The 19,302-nt window shown below is 41.2% G+C and overlaps 1 protein-coding gene across 11 annotated transcripts in view; it reads right to left on the reverse strand.

Annotated features, from left to right (window-relative positions):
• Positions 1 to 19,302, reverse strand: part of Rbms3 (RNA binding motif single stranded interacting protein 3) — a 794,057-nt gene that overhangs the window by 124,797 nt on the left and 649,958 nt on the right. For all 11 annotated transcript variants that reach the window (XM_042281903.2, XM_042281910.2, XM_042281904.2 and 8 more), the window contains exon 7: positions 11,582 to 11,688. In XM_042281903.2, the coding sequence (XP_042137837.2) occupies positions 11,582 to 11,688 (107 nt within the window). The remainder of the gene's footprint in view (positions 1 to 11,581; positions 11,689 to 19,302) is intronic.

Genomic DNA, 19,302 nt, shown 5'->3' on the forward strand with positions numbered 1-19,302 from the left:
ACTTTTCCCTCTGAGTCCTCTTCCCCTCTGACAGCCTGTGACTTTAATGATTATACGACCTTCAAAGGAAATGAATCAGCCAAAAACCTTACCAACATCTAATATTTCAGTGTTAAGTAATGATTTATGATTTGGAGTGCAGTCTTACTAAAATCTTAGTGTAATGTGAGACAAACATAAAATACATTAATTTCTAGTTTTTAATATACTTCATATCATAAATAAAAAGTTTATAACACCATTATATTGGCAGCAGATTTTATTTCTATCATTTAAAAAAGTAAACATTATTTTTAGAAGTATTTAGTGTGTGTGTGTGTGTGTGTGTGTGTGTGTGTGTGTGTGTGTGTGTGTGTACAGCAGAGCTGGCTCTCAGCAGACCTGGGCTATGTGATAGTATCACAAAGCTAAAACACAGCCATAGTCTCTGATACTGCAGCTAGCCAGGCATCCCTGGTCATCTGGTCTCCTGTGCTGCCTCTAGTGATGAACATGCACCACTAGCCATCACAATCCCGTGAGAGAGAAGCATGGTGCTGATGGACTCGGGGAGCATGCCAGGAGCTGTGTCTCAGCTCAGAAGCCATGCAACTTATGACTTAAACTCTGGAACCTATCTCCTTCACTTAAAAGTGCCTGGAACATTATGAACAAGAGGACCACAGAGGATGACACTCTTCGGACTATAACATTTGCAAGGGATTATTACTCTACCCACCTCAGAGAAGGATGGAAACTTCACAGAGTAGTCACACACAAAGCTCAGCAAACCCTGTTCCCCAGGGAGACTCAGAACTTGGGCCAGAGAGGCCTCTTCTGAACAGGACAACGTGGAGCTTTCCAATTGTGAAAAAAACTTTGGTTGTAAATGAGTGTGAATCAACGTCTCCATGATACACTCGAACAAACAAATGGTTAATATTTAGGAACAGCTGTGAACAATGATCTGTGACTGCCACTCTGGTTATTTTTATTACTGTTTGGTCTTTGTTTTCTTACTTTGGTCTCAGTTTTATAGATTTGAGCCTAATTGCAGACAATTCTTTTATTCTTTTTTTAATGTCACTCAATTTGTGTGTATTGTACACCATTTTTCTTTTGGAGACAGGGTCTCATGTGTCCTAGGCTGACCTTGAGTTCCTTGTATATTCAAGACTAAATACTCTTGTTGCTCCTGCAGAGAACCCAGGTTTTCTTTCTAGCAACATATAAGACAGTTCACAATCACTCCAGATCCAAGGGATTCTACCCCTTCTCATAGCCTCTGTGGGTACCTGCATTGAACTCATGCATGTCTGCATGTATGTATACACATGTATACACATACACATGCACACAAACACACAGACCAAGTACTCTTAAGTGCTGAGCTATCCAGAGACCAACTGTCAAGTGACTCCTGTTTTAACCTGTAGCTGATGATGGAGCCCACTGCTTCATACATTCTAGGCAAGTGCTCCCCAATTCATCTGCATCCCCAGCCCTATTTTACACTTTATTTTGAGACAAGGTCTCATTTTGAAGCTTTCCTTGGGCTCAATGGCCATGTATTTGCAGCAGCTTTGAGGATGAGGCTGTACCACAAGGCCTGGCCTTCTTTTAAAAGGACATTTTTATGCAAAGACATCCTACTGAGAAAGTATGAACACAAGCATGGAAGCCACCATCAGAGTGGTTTCTTGCTATGAGTATGCACACTAACACAGTCATGTGCCTGTGTTTTGCATCTACCCAGTGAAGTAGCTCGCACTGAGGAAATGAATAACAACAGAGGAAGACAGTGACAGAGAAGGGGCTGAAATGGATCACCACGATGTCAGCTTTGCCTGTATTCACCTTTGTTCAAAACAGAAAACAAACACAAACCAGCCAAACTACAATGTGTAGCTCAAAGAGAAAGATGATTCATTGTAAATCTGAATATATGATGTAGCCTTGTGTAATTGGTATGGCTGCTGACCTTCATTGAAATCTAAAAGGATAGTTTTTCTCAATCATAACTGGATTTAGAGTGAGTGATGACTCAGTGTCTTGAGACTGGGTATTTGGAATTAAGTTAATCAAAATTGTCCTGGCCTTATATTCTAAAATAGTATGCAGATCGCTACACAGCCTGTGCAGATCTTCCTCCACTTATTGGCAAGGAAGAGAAATCTTGTTAAAACTAGCTTTAAATAAACAGAATCACAGAACTGGAGCTCAGAGGACATTCTCAACCATCACCAAAGACAAACAACATAATACAGGGTTCTGGGTCATAACAAACTACTTTGCTTAAAGCTGACAATGATAAAATAAAAACCCTAAGCTTTGTGTGTGAACGTGTGTGTGCACGTGCACGCGCATGCATGCGTGCGCGCATATGTGTGTGTGTGTGTGTGTGTGTGTGTGTGTGTGTGAATGAAGCTAAGGTATGAATTCATATATATTCATTGTATTCACAGGCCTATATCTTGGGCTAGTAAAAATACATTGAACTTAAATATCTTCAAGTAAGGATGCCTGAAAGTGATATTATTAGCTATCTACCTAAAAGATAAAAGCCCACAATACATGGAAGTCTATGTATAAATATACATATGTAATTTAAATGCAATTTTCTTGTCTGGGCTGACAATGCTCCCTCTAAGAATCATAGACCACCTAATGAAAACTCCGATTCTAGGCATGAGAAGCCTTTTTTTTTTTTTTTTTTTTTTTTAGTTGTTAGGCAGGACTGTCCAAGCAACTCCTAAACATTACAGGGTATTGCTATTACCTTTAGTTGCCCCCCAGATGTGGCAGGTAAATCCCTGTTGCTGAAGACAGGATGAACTTCAGATATACCCTGAGCTAAAACTGACTTGCAAGCCTCCTTCCTGATGACTAGCTCTCGTGGTACTAGAAGGTGCCTTGCAGGCTTCCAAAGGAAAGGGCAACCCACAGTCCTCCTCAGCTACGATTCCTATAACCACGAGAAAGAGCAGCTTGGCAGGATAACCCTCAGTGTGCAGTGGTAGCACAGTAACTGATAGCTCTCTAACTGGACTTGAGATCTGCTCAATAAGAAGGAAACTGTGACCGGTGCAGGAGACCTAGCCAACTACCAGAGCTAGAGAAGTCATTGATTTTGGAGAAGAACTTAAAACCACCACTTTATTAAACCAGTAAAATCCCTAACTACATTCTGAATAACTGTCCTTGTATTCAAAGATAAGTATAGTCCTCACCTCTCATCAAGGAAACCTCTCAGTGCAAGGACAGAGACAAATACAGACAACCACAACCAATCAAAATACAGAACTGTGGAGTCCAGTCCCAACAGACCCATCTACAGAGAAACTCATGCAACTCCCGAACTCATGCTCAGGAGTCCCAGTGGGAGAAACAGGGTGGAAGGACTGCAAGAGCCAGAGGACTGGGGACTTTGCTCTGAGATTGTCACCTAGGAATGTCAGAAGCTCCACCCATAAAGTCTTGCCAACATGACTGCCTAAATAGAGGCTCAACAAGGACAACAATAGACATGGCAATGTGGACAGGAATGGGGGTGAGGGTCAGGGGGCAGTGTCTAACCCTATGCAAATAACACAGGCAACTAAGGAATGCTCAGAGTGGAAGAAGTAGTCTTCCCAAGAACACAGCAATTAGTTATCCAATACTAAATGGTCTGGTCGGCTCTGTAAACATACACACCAGTGAACATACAGACTAAGCAGGTATTAGTTAGGGATGTATATGCATATAGATATACATACATGCATATAAGAACAATTAATGAAAAAGATAGCATGAATTTGAACGGGATCCAGGAGGGGAGTATGGGAGAGTTTGGAGGGAAGAAAAGGAAGAGGGAAATGATGTAAGTATATTATAATCTCAAAAATAGAAGGAAAAAACACAATCTAACAGTAAATTTTACTGAAAACTTATTCTTTAAGTGGGAATAGTTTAGGAATTCCAAACTTTAATATTACTACATTGAATCTCCCCAAAATATAATTTGATTTTCTATTCAATATAATGTAATTATTCCTGGAGTCTGAGAGTTGATTATTAATAATATTAATTCCATCAGCTCACTTTTGTATCCAAACTGTGAAGATCATTGTTCTAGGTATTTCCATAATAAGAAAAGGTTTCTTCAGAGCATCAGCTACAGGGAAAATATCGTCTTTCTTTGTTGATTGCTTTTAAATTGTCTCTGTCAGAGAATTATGAAGATGATAAAGACAAGAAATGTCACTTTATTGGTTTTCTTTTGTAATAAAATCTTGACTTTTTTTCACTAAACATCTGAGTGCATGCTTTAATTACTTCTTATTAGTTATTGTGCCTCTTATTTGTGTCTATGACCAAAATGTGATCTTTTTGGAAGTAAATTCCAATAGGACCATTACCAAGGGTATCTGCTGATTCCATTACCCCCAAGCTTAGGAATATCTTATAAAATATTAGTGTTTTGAGTTAGTAAGAAATAATATTAATAATAGTGATGCTATCTGGACTATTTAGTGACAGAGTCAAGTGTAAATATCTAGTGAGAGGGTATCATATTCTTTAATTTAAATAAGTACTTACTTATATTTAAATATAAATATAAAACCCCAAAAGCCATTCATAATAATAAAACATAAAGAAAATTTAAAATATGAGTGTCTCTCACAGAGTAGTGGAAACTTACCCATCTTTTTATTTGGTCCAATCATCTTTACAAAGTATCTGACTCCAAGCTGTAAATACATGTATTTTCACGAGTCTGTGTGTGTGTGCCCATGTGAGGTGGTGGTGTTGGTAGTTAATATTTCAGTTTGCAATTATATTCACTGAAGTACTAGGTTGCCATCAAGCAGATTTTGATCTTGTCACCTATTTCTTTTCTTTTTAGCCAGCCATTCTTGCTAGCTGGGATAGAGTCCAGTGTTCTCCTTGCAGTTAGCCATGAGAATATGGCCTTCACTCTGGGCAATGCATATCCCAGGGATGGTGACATTCATAGCAGTGCTAGCAGGACAGTACCCTTTAGCTGATAATGACATAAAAACATTTTGGCAGGGGCTGGAGAGATGGCTCAGAGGTTAAGGGCACTGACTGCTCTTCCAGAGGTTCTGAGTTCAATTCCCAACAACTACATGGTGGCTCACAACCATCTATAATAATATCTGGTGCCCTCTTCTAGTGTGCAGGCAAACATGTAGGCAGAACTCTATATGTAATAAATAAATAAATCTTAAAAAAAACTGGATTAAAAAACATTTTGGCACAAATGTATTACAAACACTGGCCCATAGAAACATAAACCCCAGAGGGGGTTCCTGGGAAACTCCTACTATGAGTGCTAATACCCAGTTCTCTCTCCTGTAGCAGGAATCTTAAAAGTTCTTATTAATAAAATCAAACCCGAGGCCAGTTATTGGGGTCAATGCTGGTAGATCAGAGAGACAGAGCAAACCACAGCTATCTCACCTTGCCAGTTCCTCAGCTGGTCCTGTTTCCTCAGACTGGAGGCTTCTGTGTCCTCATCCCAATGGCTCTCAGCTGAACTGCTGCTTCAAAGCTTGAATGCTTAACCAGCCAAATGGTGAACCAGCCAAATGCTTCTAGTCCTCACGCCTTATATACCTTTCTGCTTTCTACCATCATTCTCTGGGATTAAAGGCTGGCTTTTGGGATTAAAGGCGTGTCTCACCATGCTTGGCTGTTTCCAATGTGGCCTTGAACTCACAGAGATCCCAGATGGATTTCTGCCTCTAGAATGCTAGGATTAAAGGCGTGTGCTATCACTGCCTAACTAGTGGCTTTTCTGTTCTCTGACCCCAGATAAGTTTATTAAGGTACACAATATTTTGGGGAACACAATACCACCACACTCTCCGTTGTGGGAGGTTATAGAGGAAGCTCTAGGGCTGACCATGAAGTGGTTTTCACCAATAGGGAAGCAGCTGTGACCATTTACCAAGAAATATGATTCATTTCAATTATTTAAGGGGCTCCATAGTCCTTCTTGACTGTAGGAGTTTGGATGTCAGCCCAGGGCCAGTAGTAAGCTTGTCAAAGACAGTGGTTCCTGTGGGTTCTATATATCCTTCTAGGACTTCAGAATGTCCTTTAGATGAATCAGACTTTCTCCATATATTTAAGACAAAAAAGTAGTGAAAGTGTTGTAGTAGGCTGGATGTTATAGCTGACTTCAACTATGGTAAACATTAACAAGGTTTGTGAAAGCATAAAAAAATGAAGTTGAGTAGGAATCTGGGAGGGGTTGGGGGAGATGAAAACATGCTCAAAATGTAATGTATGAAAAAAATTTGAAGTAAGAAAATTGAAATGACAAGAAGAAAGAACTGTAGATTAGTGAAGGGCCAAAGAGTCCCAATCTCTTAACCATTTGGCATTCTAGGCATCTCTTGCAAGATCAGATAATAACTTAAAATGCCCCCTGTGGTTTTCATTATGTAAAATCATGGCTACTAGCATACATTTACATTTGAAAGTCCTGATTATCCATGTCCACTTCTATGTGCACAGTTCCCGGTCTTACAGTTTTATAAATAAATGCATTCCACCAATGTGTGCTAATTAACTATCAAAATGTTGCCCCAAAGAAAAAGGCTTTAAATAATGAAGTTTTAATTAGCTTATCAATTTCCATGTTTAGCTTAACTCTAAAATGCTTGCAACATCAAGCAGAAAAAATTCCTGCTTTATCAGTTTTTCTTAACTTTGAAGAGTGGGGAGAAATGGGTATTTTCTTTTCTCTGTTGTCGCCAGCCCTCTGGTTTTCCTACCTTCTGAAGAAACTGGGGAACAGAAATCAGCACAGAAAAAGAATCTCATTTGCAGGGTGGCTGAACTGCAGCAGGGCATGTCCAGTTTCCTCCCCACTGGGCCTGTAGTCTACCTTGTAGTTTACAGAAAACCATGGAACGAAGACTAGAAAGTTATGTAGATTTAGTTGGGGGCTGTAATGCTCATTTCCAGTACTTTAACTCAGCTGGACTTGGGCTATCAGCTACTGTTTCTATTCTCTGTTACAGACATAGGTTTATTAATTTTGTTGTTGTTATTACTTGTTTCCTTTTTCTGAGTCCATGCCTTAGAAAAATAGATATACATTCTATCTTTGTGTGTGTGTTGTACACGTGTATGTATTTTCATTTGTGTGGGTACATATATATGTGTGCACATAGAGGCCAGAGGTGGATTTCTGGTGAGTTCCTTGATAGCTTTCTTTGATTTACTGAGGCAGGATCTCACACTGAGCCTGGAACTTCATGCTTCTACTACTCTGGCTAAGCCAGATCCCCCTTCACTTCCCCTCTCTGCAGCACTGGGGTTATAGGTGACCACCACACCTACCCAGTTTATAGGTGTGTGTGTGAGGGATCTGAACTTTGGTCCTGATGCTGACACATGGCAAATACTTTATCCATTGAGTCATCTCTCTAGCTTTGGGCATTCTACCTTAGGTAGCCCCCATCTGTGGGTAGGTGACAGTCAGGGAAAGGGGTGGAGGAAGCATTCTATGTACAACATATACTGGCATGAAGATGTCCATATATAACAGTGCTATGCACAATGAATACACACAATACATTTCTTAAATCCACGGTCACAAAAGAGGAAGATGGCTAGGGGTTATTGAATGCTGGATTTAAGTTCTCCAGGACTCTGGGCCCAGAATAGCTCCTCTTACAGCAGGTCAACTCCTTCAATGGGCACAGAATAGACACCTTTGGCTGTTGCCTTTGGGGTTCAAGCTTGGCCTAATACTCTAACTTTTCAAATTAGAAGCAATGTAGTTTAACAGCCAAAGGAGGCGGGGGGGGGGGGGGCGGCAGGACTTGGGAGAGACATCTGTGTTTTAGAATGCCCTTTCCCCTGCCAGAACACCAGCATGGGAACACAATTACAATGTCCCTCCCCCATTTTTGTCCATTCCTTAATCCTGAGTGATTTAGAGTTATATTCTGGACTTGGTATGATAAATCGGAAATACACTTACACTAGAAGGAAATATTATAGAGTAGTAGAGGCCAAAGTTGAAAGGCGCCCAGTTCAGGTCAGATAATCATGAGCAAGAACCCTTTCGTCTTCAGTTACTTCTGGAAGGGTGATCACATCTGACTCTGTTTTTGCTATATTTGAGACAGGATATAGCTCAAGCTCATGACCCCCCTCATCAGCTTCCGAGGTACAACAATTACAGGTGGGTACCACCCTGAAGCAGCACCACCTTAACAGTGATTGTGAGGTGTATCATTGTTTTATAGACTATGAAAAAGACAACAAAAATAAGTGTATAAAGGATCCCCTTAAAAATCTGTGATACCACCTTTAATGTGATGGTCAATGGAGATGAAACCAACCCTAGCGCTTGAAAGTGATGGCAACTTTACAGGATTCAGAATTACGTGGGAGACAAACCTCTGGGCACAATAAGGGAGTGTCTTGACTGGGCTGAGGTGGGCAGACCTATCATCAAAGCAAGCCGAGTACCAGCATTCATCTCTCAGCTCTCTCTATAGCCAGACTGCAGACTTGCTGTGACCAGCGGCCCCATGCTCTCGCTGCCTTTCCTCCCACGATGATGGACTGTAGTCTTGAAATGTGACCAGACTGAGCCCTTCTTTGAAGGCTCTGCTGTCAAGCATTTTGTCACAGCCACATGGGAATGAACCGACACATCACCCATTAGATAAGGCTTGGAAGAAAGTCACATCTTTTAATCTTGAAACTGAAGAAAGAGAAAAATAGCCAATATTCTTCCCTGATATTTCAACCCAGAATCTTCACTTTTTTGCTTTTTATATATGCAGTCAGTGTGATCATTGACCTGAAGCAGAGAAGGCATGTAGTATCACAGGTGACTAACAGATGTATGTGAACTTACTTTGAAAATGTTACTTTTTTTATGAGGATAATCAATCTGGAAGTGTTAAATATGAAAAAGAAAACAATAAAAGCCCATGTCTTTAAGTCAGCAATATGTTATTAGAATTTATAGGTATATGAGTTAACTTAAATGTTGTTTTACAGGGCTTATTGTGAACTGTGCTCTAGTAAATGTAACGCAAGGAAAAATAGAAATAGAATTATAGAATACTAAACTAGGTGATCCACTATTGTTATTTTTATGTGGTGTGTTTGTGCACACGCGCATGTGTGTTTGCAACTTTGTACATCTATGCTATGGATACCCACATGGATGTCTGAGGTTGACACTGGGAATCATCCCCAATTTCTTCCACCATATTCCTTGAGATGGGGTTGCTCAGTGATGCTCAGAGCTCATGGAGATGCCCAGTCTCCTTAGCTAGTTGTTTCTAGGGATCCCTAGGTATATCTTCTGGGTCTAGGACTACAGGTGGGCCACCATGCCACCTGGCATTTTTCACGTGGAACTGAGCACCTGAGCTCTGATCCTCACACTAGGATGGCAAGAATGCAACTGATAAGCATCTCCCTAGTCCTCATCACTGTTTTGGGTGTGTCTAAGATAATAATCCAATTAATGTACTCACCCTTGAAGTCAACATAAGCACATCTCACAAGCTGCCATGTATTTGCAACATGTCTATTCAATTTGGAATATATTTTTATTGGTTATAGATATATTTATTATGGTCTCCTAGTTTTCATAGTTTCATTGAAAAAAAAGTCTATAGACCTTAAAACTCAAACACTAAAAACACATTCTAAGCAGCTTTGGGTCATAAGCTTGGCACTACAGTGTCCTCACACTATCCTACCTATAGGGTACTGTTCCAAAAGTTCTACTTCTCTATAAAGTAGTACTTGGTAGCTCTTATTAGTTTTTTTATATTTGTTCATTTAATTTCTGATGAACTGAATTTTCTGGGGGTAGGGAGCCCAGGCTTGACTAGGGAGAGATGGAATGTGGTAGGCCAAAGGTCAAGTTATCTTGGGTTTTCTTTAGCCCCCTCATTCAGGTAAAAATCTTTCTGGAATGTATAAACAGAGCCTCTAGATTCCCCCAAATCAAAGCCTGAGTATGCCATAAGACAGCATCTCAGACATACAGTAAAGACTCCCAGCTTTGCTCCATCTTACCTACCTCATGTTCCCCACAATGTATTTCAAAAGGGCCATCATTTGTATCTTCAAATGTTATGCTATAAGAGCCTTGGGAAGCTGTTGTTACATAGGGGCACAGACAGTGAGGGAATCAGAGTCAATGTCCCCAGGCCATACTCACTTATATTTGGCTCCAGAATTAACAATCTCTGTTTCTTTCTGTATGAGCACTGTATCTGTGTGGGTTGGTTTGTTTTTGTTGTTTTTGCACTGATACCAAAATATGTGAGCTTCCTGTAACTGCCCTTTGTGGCCTGAAGAAAGTATCATGGATTCTTTCCACAGGAAATGAAGTTCGTAATTAGAGCCAAGTTTTCTTATGTATATATTTAGTACAAAGATATCCCTAATTAGCAAGCATTTTTACCTCATCAAATTTTAAGGTCAAATGAGTCTTTTTAGACTATGGATGCTTTATATGGGCCAAACGTAATGATGCTGGAGCTGTGAGACTGCCTGCTGATGCATTAAATTCTGTCCGGGAGACATCGGTCATCCCCTGCTTCCTCATCAAAACATCATCTCAGCTTCCTTTCTAACACGGAGAAGATGAACACTCTTGCATTTTTCCATTGGTTCCCAATACTCAATGATTATTTTATTTTATTTACTTCTTACTGTAATGATATACATTATATAGCACTTGACGACAGCTATGCAATTTAAGAGGTGTTTTCAGACTCTTCTGGAAACACTCAAAACAGCCACAGAAAATGGAAAATGGCTAAAGCATTTGCTGAGAAATCTCCCAGCTTCCTTTCTTTCTTGAAACAGCTCTCTTGATATTCACAGTATACGATGGCACATGATTATGATGCCTCTTAAATGACAAATGGACAAATTAGGGGCTTGGAATAGAAGTACTAAACCCCCCTATTGAAATTATGGCTTTGGCACAAAATGTCATTTATTCAGTCATTCAAACATCTCTATCCCATTTCCTCAAGAATGAAAAAAACACCACAAGAGCCCAGGACCCTTTTCATTGTCATTTTACAAAAATAAATAACCAAGAGCACTGATTCCCAAGGACCAGCAGGTGTACAGCCACAGCTCACTGTCAGTTAATATGAGGAGGAGAAATGGATGGCTAAGACGAAGTCCCTGGTCAGGAGATGGCTGACTGGGTAAGAGTACTTGCTGTACAACCACGGGAAGGCCTGAGTTTGAATCCCCAGCACTCGCCATGGCCACATATGCCCGCAATTCTCACACTCACGGTTGGAAGTGTCTGGAGACAAGAGGACTGCGAGGAACTGCTGGTTGACACAGGCTCCCGGGTCCTTGAGAGACTGTGTCTCAAGGGATAAGATGGAGAGTGACAGAGCAGGACACCTGATGCCTCCTCAACTACACGTAACTTCTGTACACACATGGGCATACATGATACCCATCTCCTGAGCAGGGGCTTTATTATTGTTTTTTTCATGGTGCCAGAAGTCTGCTTTGGCACCTTCACGAGGGAGGGCTGCTGCCCAGTTTCTGAGCAGCTCTCAGAACTCACCTCTCCTTCTCTGGGCCATGGCCTCCCATTCTGGGTGTACTTGCTCTGATTCTGCCTCTTCTTTTGACCTCCATCGGCGAATTTGCACAGTAAAGGCTCACTGGGGGCTGGAAAGAAAAGAAAGAAAATCACATCAGTAGACATTCCACACAAATAAGTAATTATTCCAGTTGGGCTCAGAGTGGGCCTTTGTTACGAATGTGTTCAAAAGGAACATCTAGTTCTGGCCCACTTTCCTCTCAGCCTCACTGCCTGGTGTGCTAGCCATTGCTGGGCCTTCGAAAAGCACAGGCGACCTCAAGAGGTTGTAATCTATACTCCTGGAGAAACGCTTGAAGTAGAACGTTCACTTGTCTCCAAGACAAGAGACTTCTAGTGTATCGAGAAACACACGCATCCTCAGCACTCGGGGGGTGATTATCTCCCCCTCAAGGTAGCTATATTTTCACTATGCAAACTACAGAATTCGATTTTGAGAAATTGTTAGAAATCAGAGCATTGGGGGGGGGGAGAAGGGATGGAACACAAAGTTACACTCAGAAATGTACTTCGTTAGGAGACAGGGCTTGTCAACCACAGTGATTCATGATTTGGGCTTCAAGGTGCGAGAACTTTCATTCCAGAGAGAGCAGATAGGGGCAACAGGACAGGGGGCCTGAAGGGAAAAGAAATGCTCCTGAATGAAGGGGCACTCTGGCCTTTGAACATTTCCAGGAATGGGTAGAATGGATTATAGCACGTGATTTAATCTGGCATAGCCAATGTGCCAAGGAGCCAGGTACTGAGAAGGTCCAGAAACCTTTCTTGTAGCATCTAGTGTGAGGGGCTTGCCTCTTCACTCTCTGTCCCAGATAGAGGGCTATAGGGTGTGTGGGGTGTGTGGCCTGATTTATCTAGGCCCCAGGTCTTGTGGTTGATGAACTAGCATCTTCAGGTGGTAAAACAGAAAGGAGATTCTGGGAGCTGCTTGCCAAAGAGGTAGATATCTTGCTAAATAACAGCCAACTACTCCTCCATAACGGCACAGATGCTAGAAATGGATCCTCCATGCAAGCCTTTCCCCTTCAGTTTCCCAGTAAAAGCCAATGAGAGGCCAGGAAGTTAGACTGTTGGAATGCCAAGTGAAAATTCTGAGAAACTATCACCAAGTGTGTCAGGGTAGTTCCCAGGAGGGGATGGCTTTTGCCTCTTTCCTCCTCCTAGCTCTAAACTGGTAAGGATTCACCCCCTAAAAGAGTCCTCCCCAAGTCCTCCTCAGCTCAGAGAACTAATGTGGAGAAAGGACCCTGTTTTTCTGTAGAGAAAAGACAGAGATTGCCCCAAAAAGCCCAGGAGCCAGGTCCAAATCCAAGAACAGGAAGAGGTGGAAGGGTGCCTTAACCCCGCCCAGAGAAAGGCTTTCTACTCCTGTCTTCCTGTATCCTGTTTCCTCCCACAGAAGCAACACTAAACCCTAGAAGGTAGAAAATTGAGGCAGAAAAGCATCCTTTATTTTCCTAAGTAAACCTGTTTGTCTGTACTAACGTCAGCCTCAAGCTATCTGGTAGATGGGGTAGGAGTGTGAATCTTAGATTCCAGTAACCAAAGGTTGTCTATGCCTTTATCTGATGAATTACAGTTACTATAGAGGTCTGATTATCTTTAGTAAATACATTTCCTTGAAGAATGTGATAAAATTAAAATATATTAGAATGTCTCTTCCAACAATGGCACTGCAAATGTCTTTCTCAAAACCCAACAAAGCAACACTATGTGTTGACAATTGGTAACTGTCTCCACATCCCTACATGTCTGAAGAGAAAGTCACATTGACCCAGCAAACTTGGTGACTATAATAAGAAGGCTGAGAAGGTTAATTGGCTGGTTGTGTGTTGGAATAAACCAAATATTACTTTGTAAGTTTATAATTAACCAAAATAAATCACTTCTTCCCCTTGCCATCTGAGAACATGAACTCAGCTAAATATTAATTGTATCCCTGGGCATTTTCAAGTTTGAAGACAATTCTAATTGTCTCAAAAATCAATAGTGAAGAAAGAATACAGGCAACCCAGCATCTACAAACAGCTATCTACAAACATGTGTCTACAAATAAATATTTGAAAATCATTTGGCTTCAAAGAAAAGTGATGTTTTGACTGACCCTCTAAGACTATTCTTAGTTGCAGATATCTATTTTTCAGATTAAAAGGAAAAGAAAACACATGATTCACCACTGGACAAGAGTAATGCAAAATAAGATAGGGTCCCTATCCTATATAGAACATACCCCATCATAGGATAGTTCTCCTTCCACAGTTTTGGTTATTAGGGAGTAAGTGTGGTTCAAAAACACTGAATGCCTGGCATGACAATGTAGGCCAGCTGGTAGAATCTTTGTGTCACATGAATAGAGCCCCAAGTTCGGTCCCTAGGACTGCACAAACTAGGCAAGGTTCACATTTTTGTGAACATTTTCCTAGCACTCTGCAGGGTGGAGGCTAGTGAACCAGAAGTTCAGCATCATTCTTGGTTATATAATAAGTCTGAGGCCTCCCGTGTGTGTGTGTGTGTGTGTGTGTGTGTGTGTGTGTACATATATATGATATCATCCTTTAATTAATTAATTAGCTAATTAATTGATTAATAGAAAATCTCAGAAACAACCAACTCATGTTTTATATTGTGATGGTCTGAGAACTTGATGACATCTCACAACCAGCCTACCTCACCCAGGACCTGAGGCACCCTTTCCCCAGCATCTCTTCCTGCATATGTTGCTGGGCTGGCAGCTACCTAGCTCCTGGCACTGGTGCAGGACCTTCTGTGGGATATTCAGTGCTTATGTGCAGGTTTCCCTTACCTTACTCCATGGCAGCCTTAAAGTAGTGGTGGTAATTAGAATTGGCAAAGAGAAGCCATTAGGTTCTGCTCTGTAAGGAGCTAAAGGCTCTAGAATAAGTGCAGGAAGAAAGCATACCACACACGGCACTCATATTGTCCACCATACTCGTTTCCTGTCACCACATGTGTGCAGGACCTGTTGTGTGATAATTTGCTACAAATTGAAATATTCCCTCCAGAAAGAGGGGGTTCACCTCCCATGTCTGGGAGAAAAGAGATATGGAAGATTTCTGTCCATCCCCAGCAGTCAGAAAGGAATAAACAATTGCTGGGAGTGGGCTCTGCCAGCTGAACGGTACAGAGTAGAGGCAGTCAGACATCCAGCTGCTTGCAAGCTGTACAGAGGCTGGGGGCAACTTTTGCCAGCAGTCTCTTGCACTCAGCTGGCCTTTTTTGGTAATGAAACTGCTTTTTTTTTTTTTGTCATCCAGGCTTCTGTAAGTAACCTCTTACACTCCTGTTAATAAATACCAGCAAATATTCATTCACTGGTTCACCAAGTTGGTGCGATTATTAAAACTGCTACTTTGGTCTTTCATGGTTCCCTTTCTGAATGAGTAAATGTGGTAGCCTCTGTGTGTGTTTTGTCTCTATAGAAGAAGTCTTTCACACAAGAGTATCATTTCACATCATGTAAACTAGAAATGTGGGCACAGTATGATGTTTTCAGTGTGAGGGTGCAATCACATTCATACCAGTTTCATGACAGTATAATGTAACTTTTTTTCCATTTTCTTTGTGATTGTTGTTAATATCTTACTATGTGTTGTGGTTTAAATGAGAATGTCCCCCATAGGCTCAGATGTTTGAACACTTGGTCTTCAGTTGGTGGTGCTGTTTGGGGGTGGAATGTGGGGTGATGTTGCCTCATTGGAGGAAGTCTGTCACTGGAGGTAGGCTTTGGGAGTTTAAAGACTCATGCCATCCCCAGCCTGTGCATGCTTCTGCTTCCTGCTTGTTTTTGAAAACATGAGCTCACAGCTTCCTACTCCTGCTGTCCCAGCTGCCACTTGCTGCCATGCTTCCCTGCCATGCCAGATACTTATCCCTCTAGAACCATAAGTCCAAATAAACTCATCCAGAAGTTGCCTTGGTCATGGTGCTTTGCCATTACAATAGAAAAGTGACTAATACACTGTGGTTAATTTATAAATGAAGATATGTGGGATTCATTGTAAGGAGCAATTTCAGACATGTACTGAAGGTCTGAGGGTATCCATAAATATAGATAGTACTCTGCATAGATCATGGAATCCACAGGCTTGTTCATTGTCTGATCCACTGAGCATCTGACTTAGTGACTTTGGTGAAACTGCATGAATCCTACAAGAGAAAGACTGAGCATGCTATCTGCAGACACATCTTCCTTCGATCATAACGAATATTGATTCACTCCAGAAGAGCAAGCTAAGAGCTAAATGCAATTGCTAATCCCACTATCTGATGAATGAGAATATTTCCTGTGAGATTTGCAAACTGTGTATGCCAAGTAAAATCGTTCCTTTCCAGAGTGCTTACTCCCTTGGCAATCTTGAGATTCTGGCCCCATCCACCTGTGAAATGGGATGTCATACTCACATGTGATCTTCTCATTGGCACAAATACAAATTTCTCACCAAGGTACAGAAATCTAGAAGCAACTTACATTTTCTGCTTCAAGAAATTGGCCATATTTCCTAAGAAGCGTCACGTCAGTATGCCCACTAGGTAAAATACTTTTCTAGCAACTAAATTCATGTGTGTAAATACAACACACATAGTTTTATTTATATGTTGCAGTTGTCTGTTTGTATTTTCTTTTAAATGTTTTTAATGTGGTCTCTTGCTGTAGCCTAGGCTAGCCTAGAACTTACTCTTTTGTCCAGGATGACTTCAAACTCATGGTAAATCTCTTGTCCACCTCTTTCAAGTGCTGTGATTACAGACAAGAGCCACCAGCTCTGAATCATTTTTAAAACTATCACAATTATTTACTTATTCATTTATTTATTTGTCTGTAGGCATGTGTGTAAGTGTGCATGTGAAAGTCAGAGCACAGTTTGTACTAGTGAGCTCTCCCCTTCTACCCTGTGAGCCCCAGGGACTGGACCCAGACTTTAGGCTTCACAAAAAGTATCTTTTCCCACTGAGCCAACTTGCTGGGCCACTGACTTTAAAACAAAACCAAAACAAATAAAAACCAGTGTCATCGAGTTTACTGACATACAATAAACTGCACATGCTCGTATCAGGTGGTTTCCAAGTTTGACATATGTGTGTGCCCATGTGATAATCTCCACCGTCAAGCTAATGAACAAGTTTTTCACCCCTAAGATTCAAAAACTTTCTTTCTACTCACACAGTTTCTTTTTAGCCCAGAAGCATTATATAAGGAAGGGACATTCTTTTGTTCCTCATAACCAAAGTTCTTCTTTCGTGGTGGCAATAGCTAAAGTTTCCAAAGCCCTTTCCCTTGGCACAGACCATTGTACTCATCGATGAAGACAAGTTTCTGGGGTAATCAAATGTCCCTGATTTAATTCTTTCATGAAAGAACTAGTAATGGCTGAGTGCTCTGCCCCAGTCGGGAGACATGCAGTCCAGTCCCACAGGTCCTCAATCAAGACTCCTGCCTTATATCCTTAGGACAAGGATGCAAATTCCTTGCCATGCCTTTGTGCACTGTGTCCAGAACCAGCTGGTGTTGGCCCATCCCAGGGATTTCCTGTGTTCAGATCCCTGTCTTGATGTGCCACAGTTCATCTCAGTGACTTAGCGTATCACAAGCAAATATCAAATTGTCCTCTTGGCTATCTCCTGCTTAGGGGAGAGACAGCCTGTCACTGCCTTCTGTTCTCTGTTCCCATCCTGCTTTGCTCTAACGCCCCAAAGGCTTCTGTTAACAGCCCTCCTTGGGTGTGGATTGTGCTGCTGCGGTATGCAGGTTTATGACAGGCTGAACTGAACACTCTCAGTAGCTTCATTTGCTTTTGGTGCTAGCTCTTACTAATTTTATCATTCTCTGGCTACTAGAGTGTGAGGGTTCTTTCCGAACTGTAAACCAAAGCTGCCAAAGCTGCATCTCACTATGAGCAGGGTGTCTCACCATTCATGTCTCAAAAGGTTGCACCGGGAACCCTCTGTGGTTTTGTTTTATTTCTAGTTATTGTTGACTTTATCATTGTTTGGTTGCAAGGGGCTCTATTACAAATGCAAAACTGTCAAAGATGCCTCTTTCTATTAGGTAGACTGTCTAACTGCTCAGACAATAGGTGGCACTGGGGACTGTGGTGATATTTTATTTGTGCTTTGATAAATAACGCTTGCCTGGAGATCAAGGGGAAAAGGCCAACCATTTTAAGTAAACAAGAAGTCAGGCAGCACACTCCCTTAATCCTATCACTTAGCAGGCAGGGTCTCTGTCTGTTCAAGGCCACACTAGGAACAGAGCTGGGAGGGGGTGGCATACACCTTTAGTCCCAGCACTTGGGAGGCAGAGCCAAGAAGAGCTCTATGAGTTCTAGGCCAGCCTGGTCTACAGAGTGAGATGCAGGACAGGCACCAAAACTACACAGAGAAACCCTGTCTCAAAAAACGCAAAAAAGAACATAAAAAGAAACAACCTGCCTTCTCTAGGTCCCACATTAAAATATTAAATACTAATTATTCTACAGACATGTCCCAGGAAGTTTTTCTCTGTTCAAAGAAATAATTCCTGCTTTTGTTTGTTCTCTTTAAAGTAAGTTTATATCTATAATTACATAATTTAATTTAATTTCAATATATTCAATATATTAAATACATGGTACATTTATTTACACAGGGGGTTGGTTAAGAAATATGCATTAAAGGACTAGGGAGATGGCTCCATCAGTGAACTGTTTGCAATGCTAACAAAAGGACTTGAGATCAACCCTTAGAACTTATGGGCATGGTGGTATGCACCATGTAATCCCAATACTGGGGAGGATGGAGGAGGCAGATCCCTAACAAATTGATCAGTTCCAGGACAGCAAGAGACTTTGTATCAAAAACCAGATGGGTGGTATCATGGGGAACAACACTCAAGGTTGACTTATGATCTCCATCCACATGCACAAACACATATACAATGCACATACGCATACAATTTACACACAAGAAATGTGTGCATATACATGCATACACACACATATAAATAACATATAAATATGTATATATATGTATATATATGTATATGTATACAAACACACACACATATGCAGACATGTCCCTGCATGCTCACACATGCATATTTAAAGGAATTCTATAGAACCATGGAATATCTAGACTTACAAGGTCATCCCTGTAGTAAAAGAAAGGGCCTTGAATGATTGATTAATTAACCTTGGAAACTTTTATCCACTAGCATTAAAAATACAGACATATGAGGCTAAAGAGATTGCTCAGTGCTTAAGAGAATTGACTGCTCTTCCAGAAGCCCTGGGTTTGATTCCCAGTACCTACACAACAGCTCACAATCGTCCATAACTCCAGTTTCATATATCTGATGCCCTCTTCTGGACTATACTAGTACTGCATGCACACAGTGCACAGACATACATGCACGCAAAACACCTGTGAAATAAAAATAAATCTTTTTTTTTTTTTTTTTTTTGGTTTTTTCGAGACAGGGTTTCTCTGTGTAGCTTTGCGCCTTTCCTGGGACTCACTTGGTAGCCCAGGCTGGCCTCGAACTCACAGAGATCCGCCTGCCTCTGCCTCCCGAGTGCTGGGATTAAAGGCGTACGCCACCACCGCCCGGCTAATCTTTTTTTTTTTTTTTTTTTAAATACAGAAGCACACCAAATGCCCTATTTTGTCAAGGGTTAGATATAGAG

The sequence above is a fragment of the Peromyscus maniculatus genome, chromosome 7 (genome assembly GCF_049852395.1).
Source record: "Peromyscus maniculatus bairdii isolate BWxNUB_F1_BW_parent chromosome 7, HU_Pman_BW_mat_3.1, whole genome shotgun sequence".
NCBI lineage: Eukaryota > Metazoa > Chordata > Mammalia > Rodentia > Cricetidae > Peromyscus > Peromyscus maniculatus.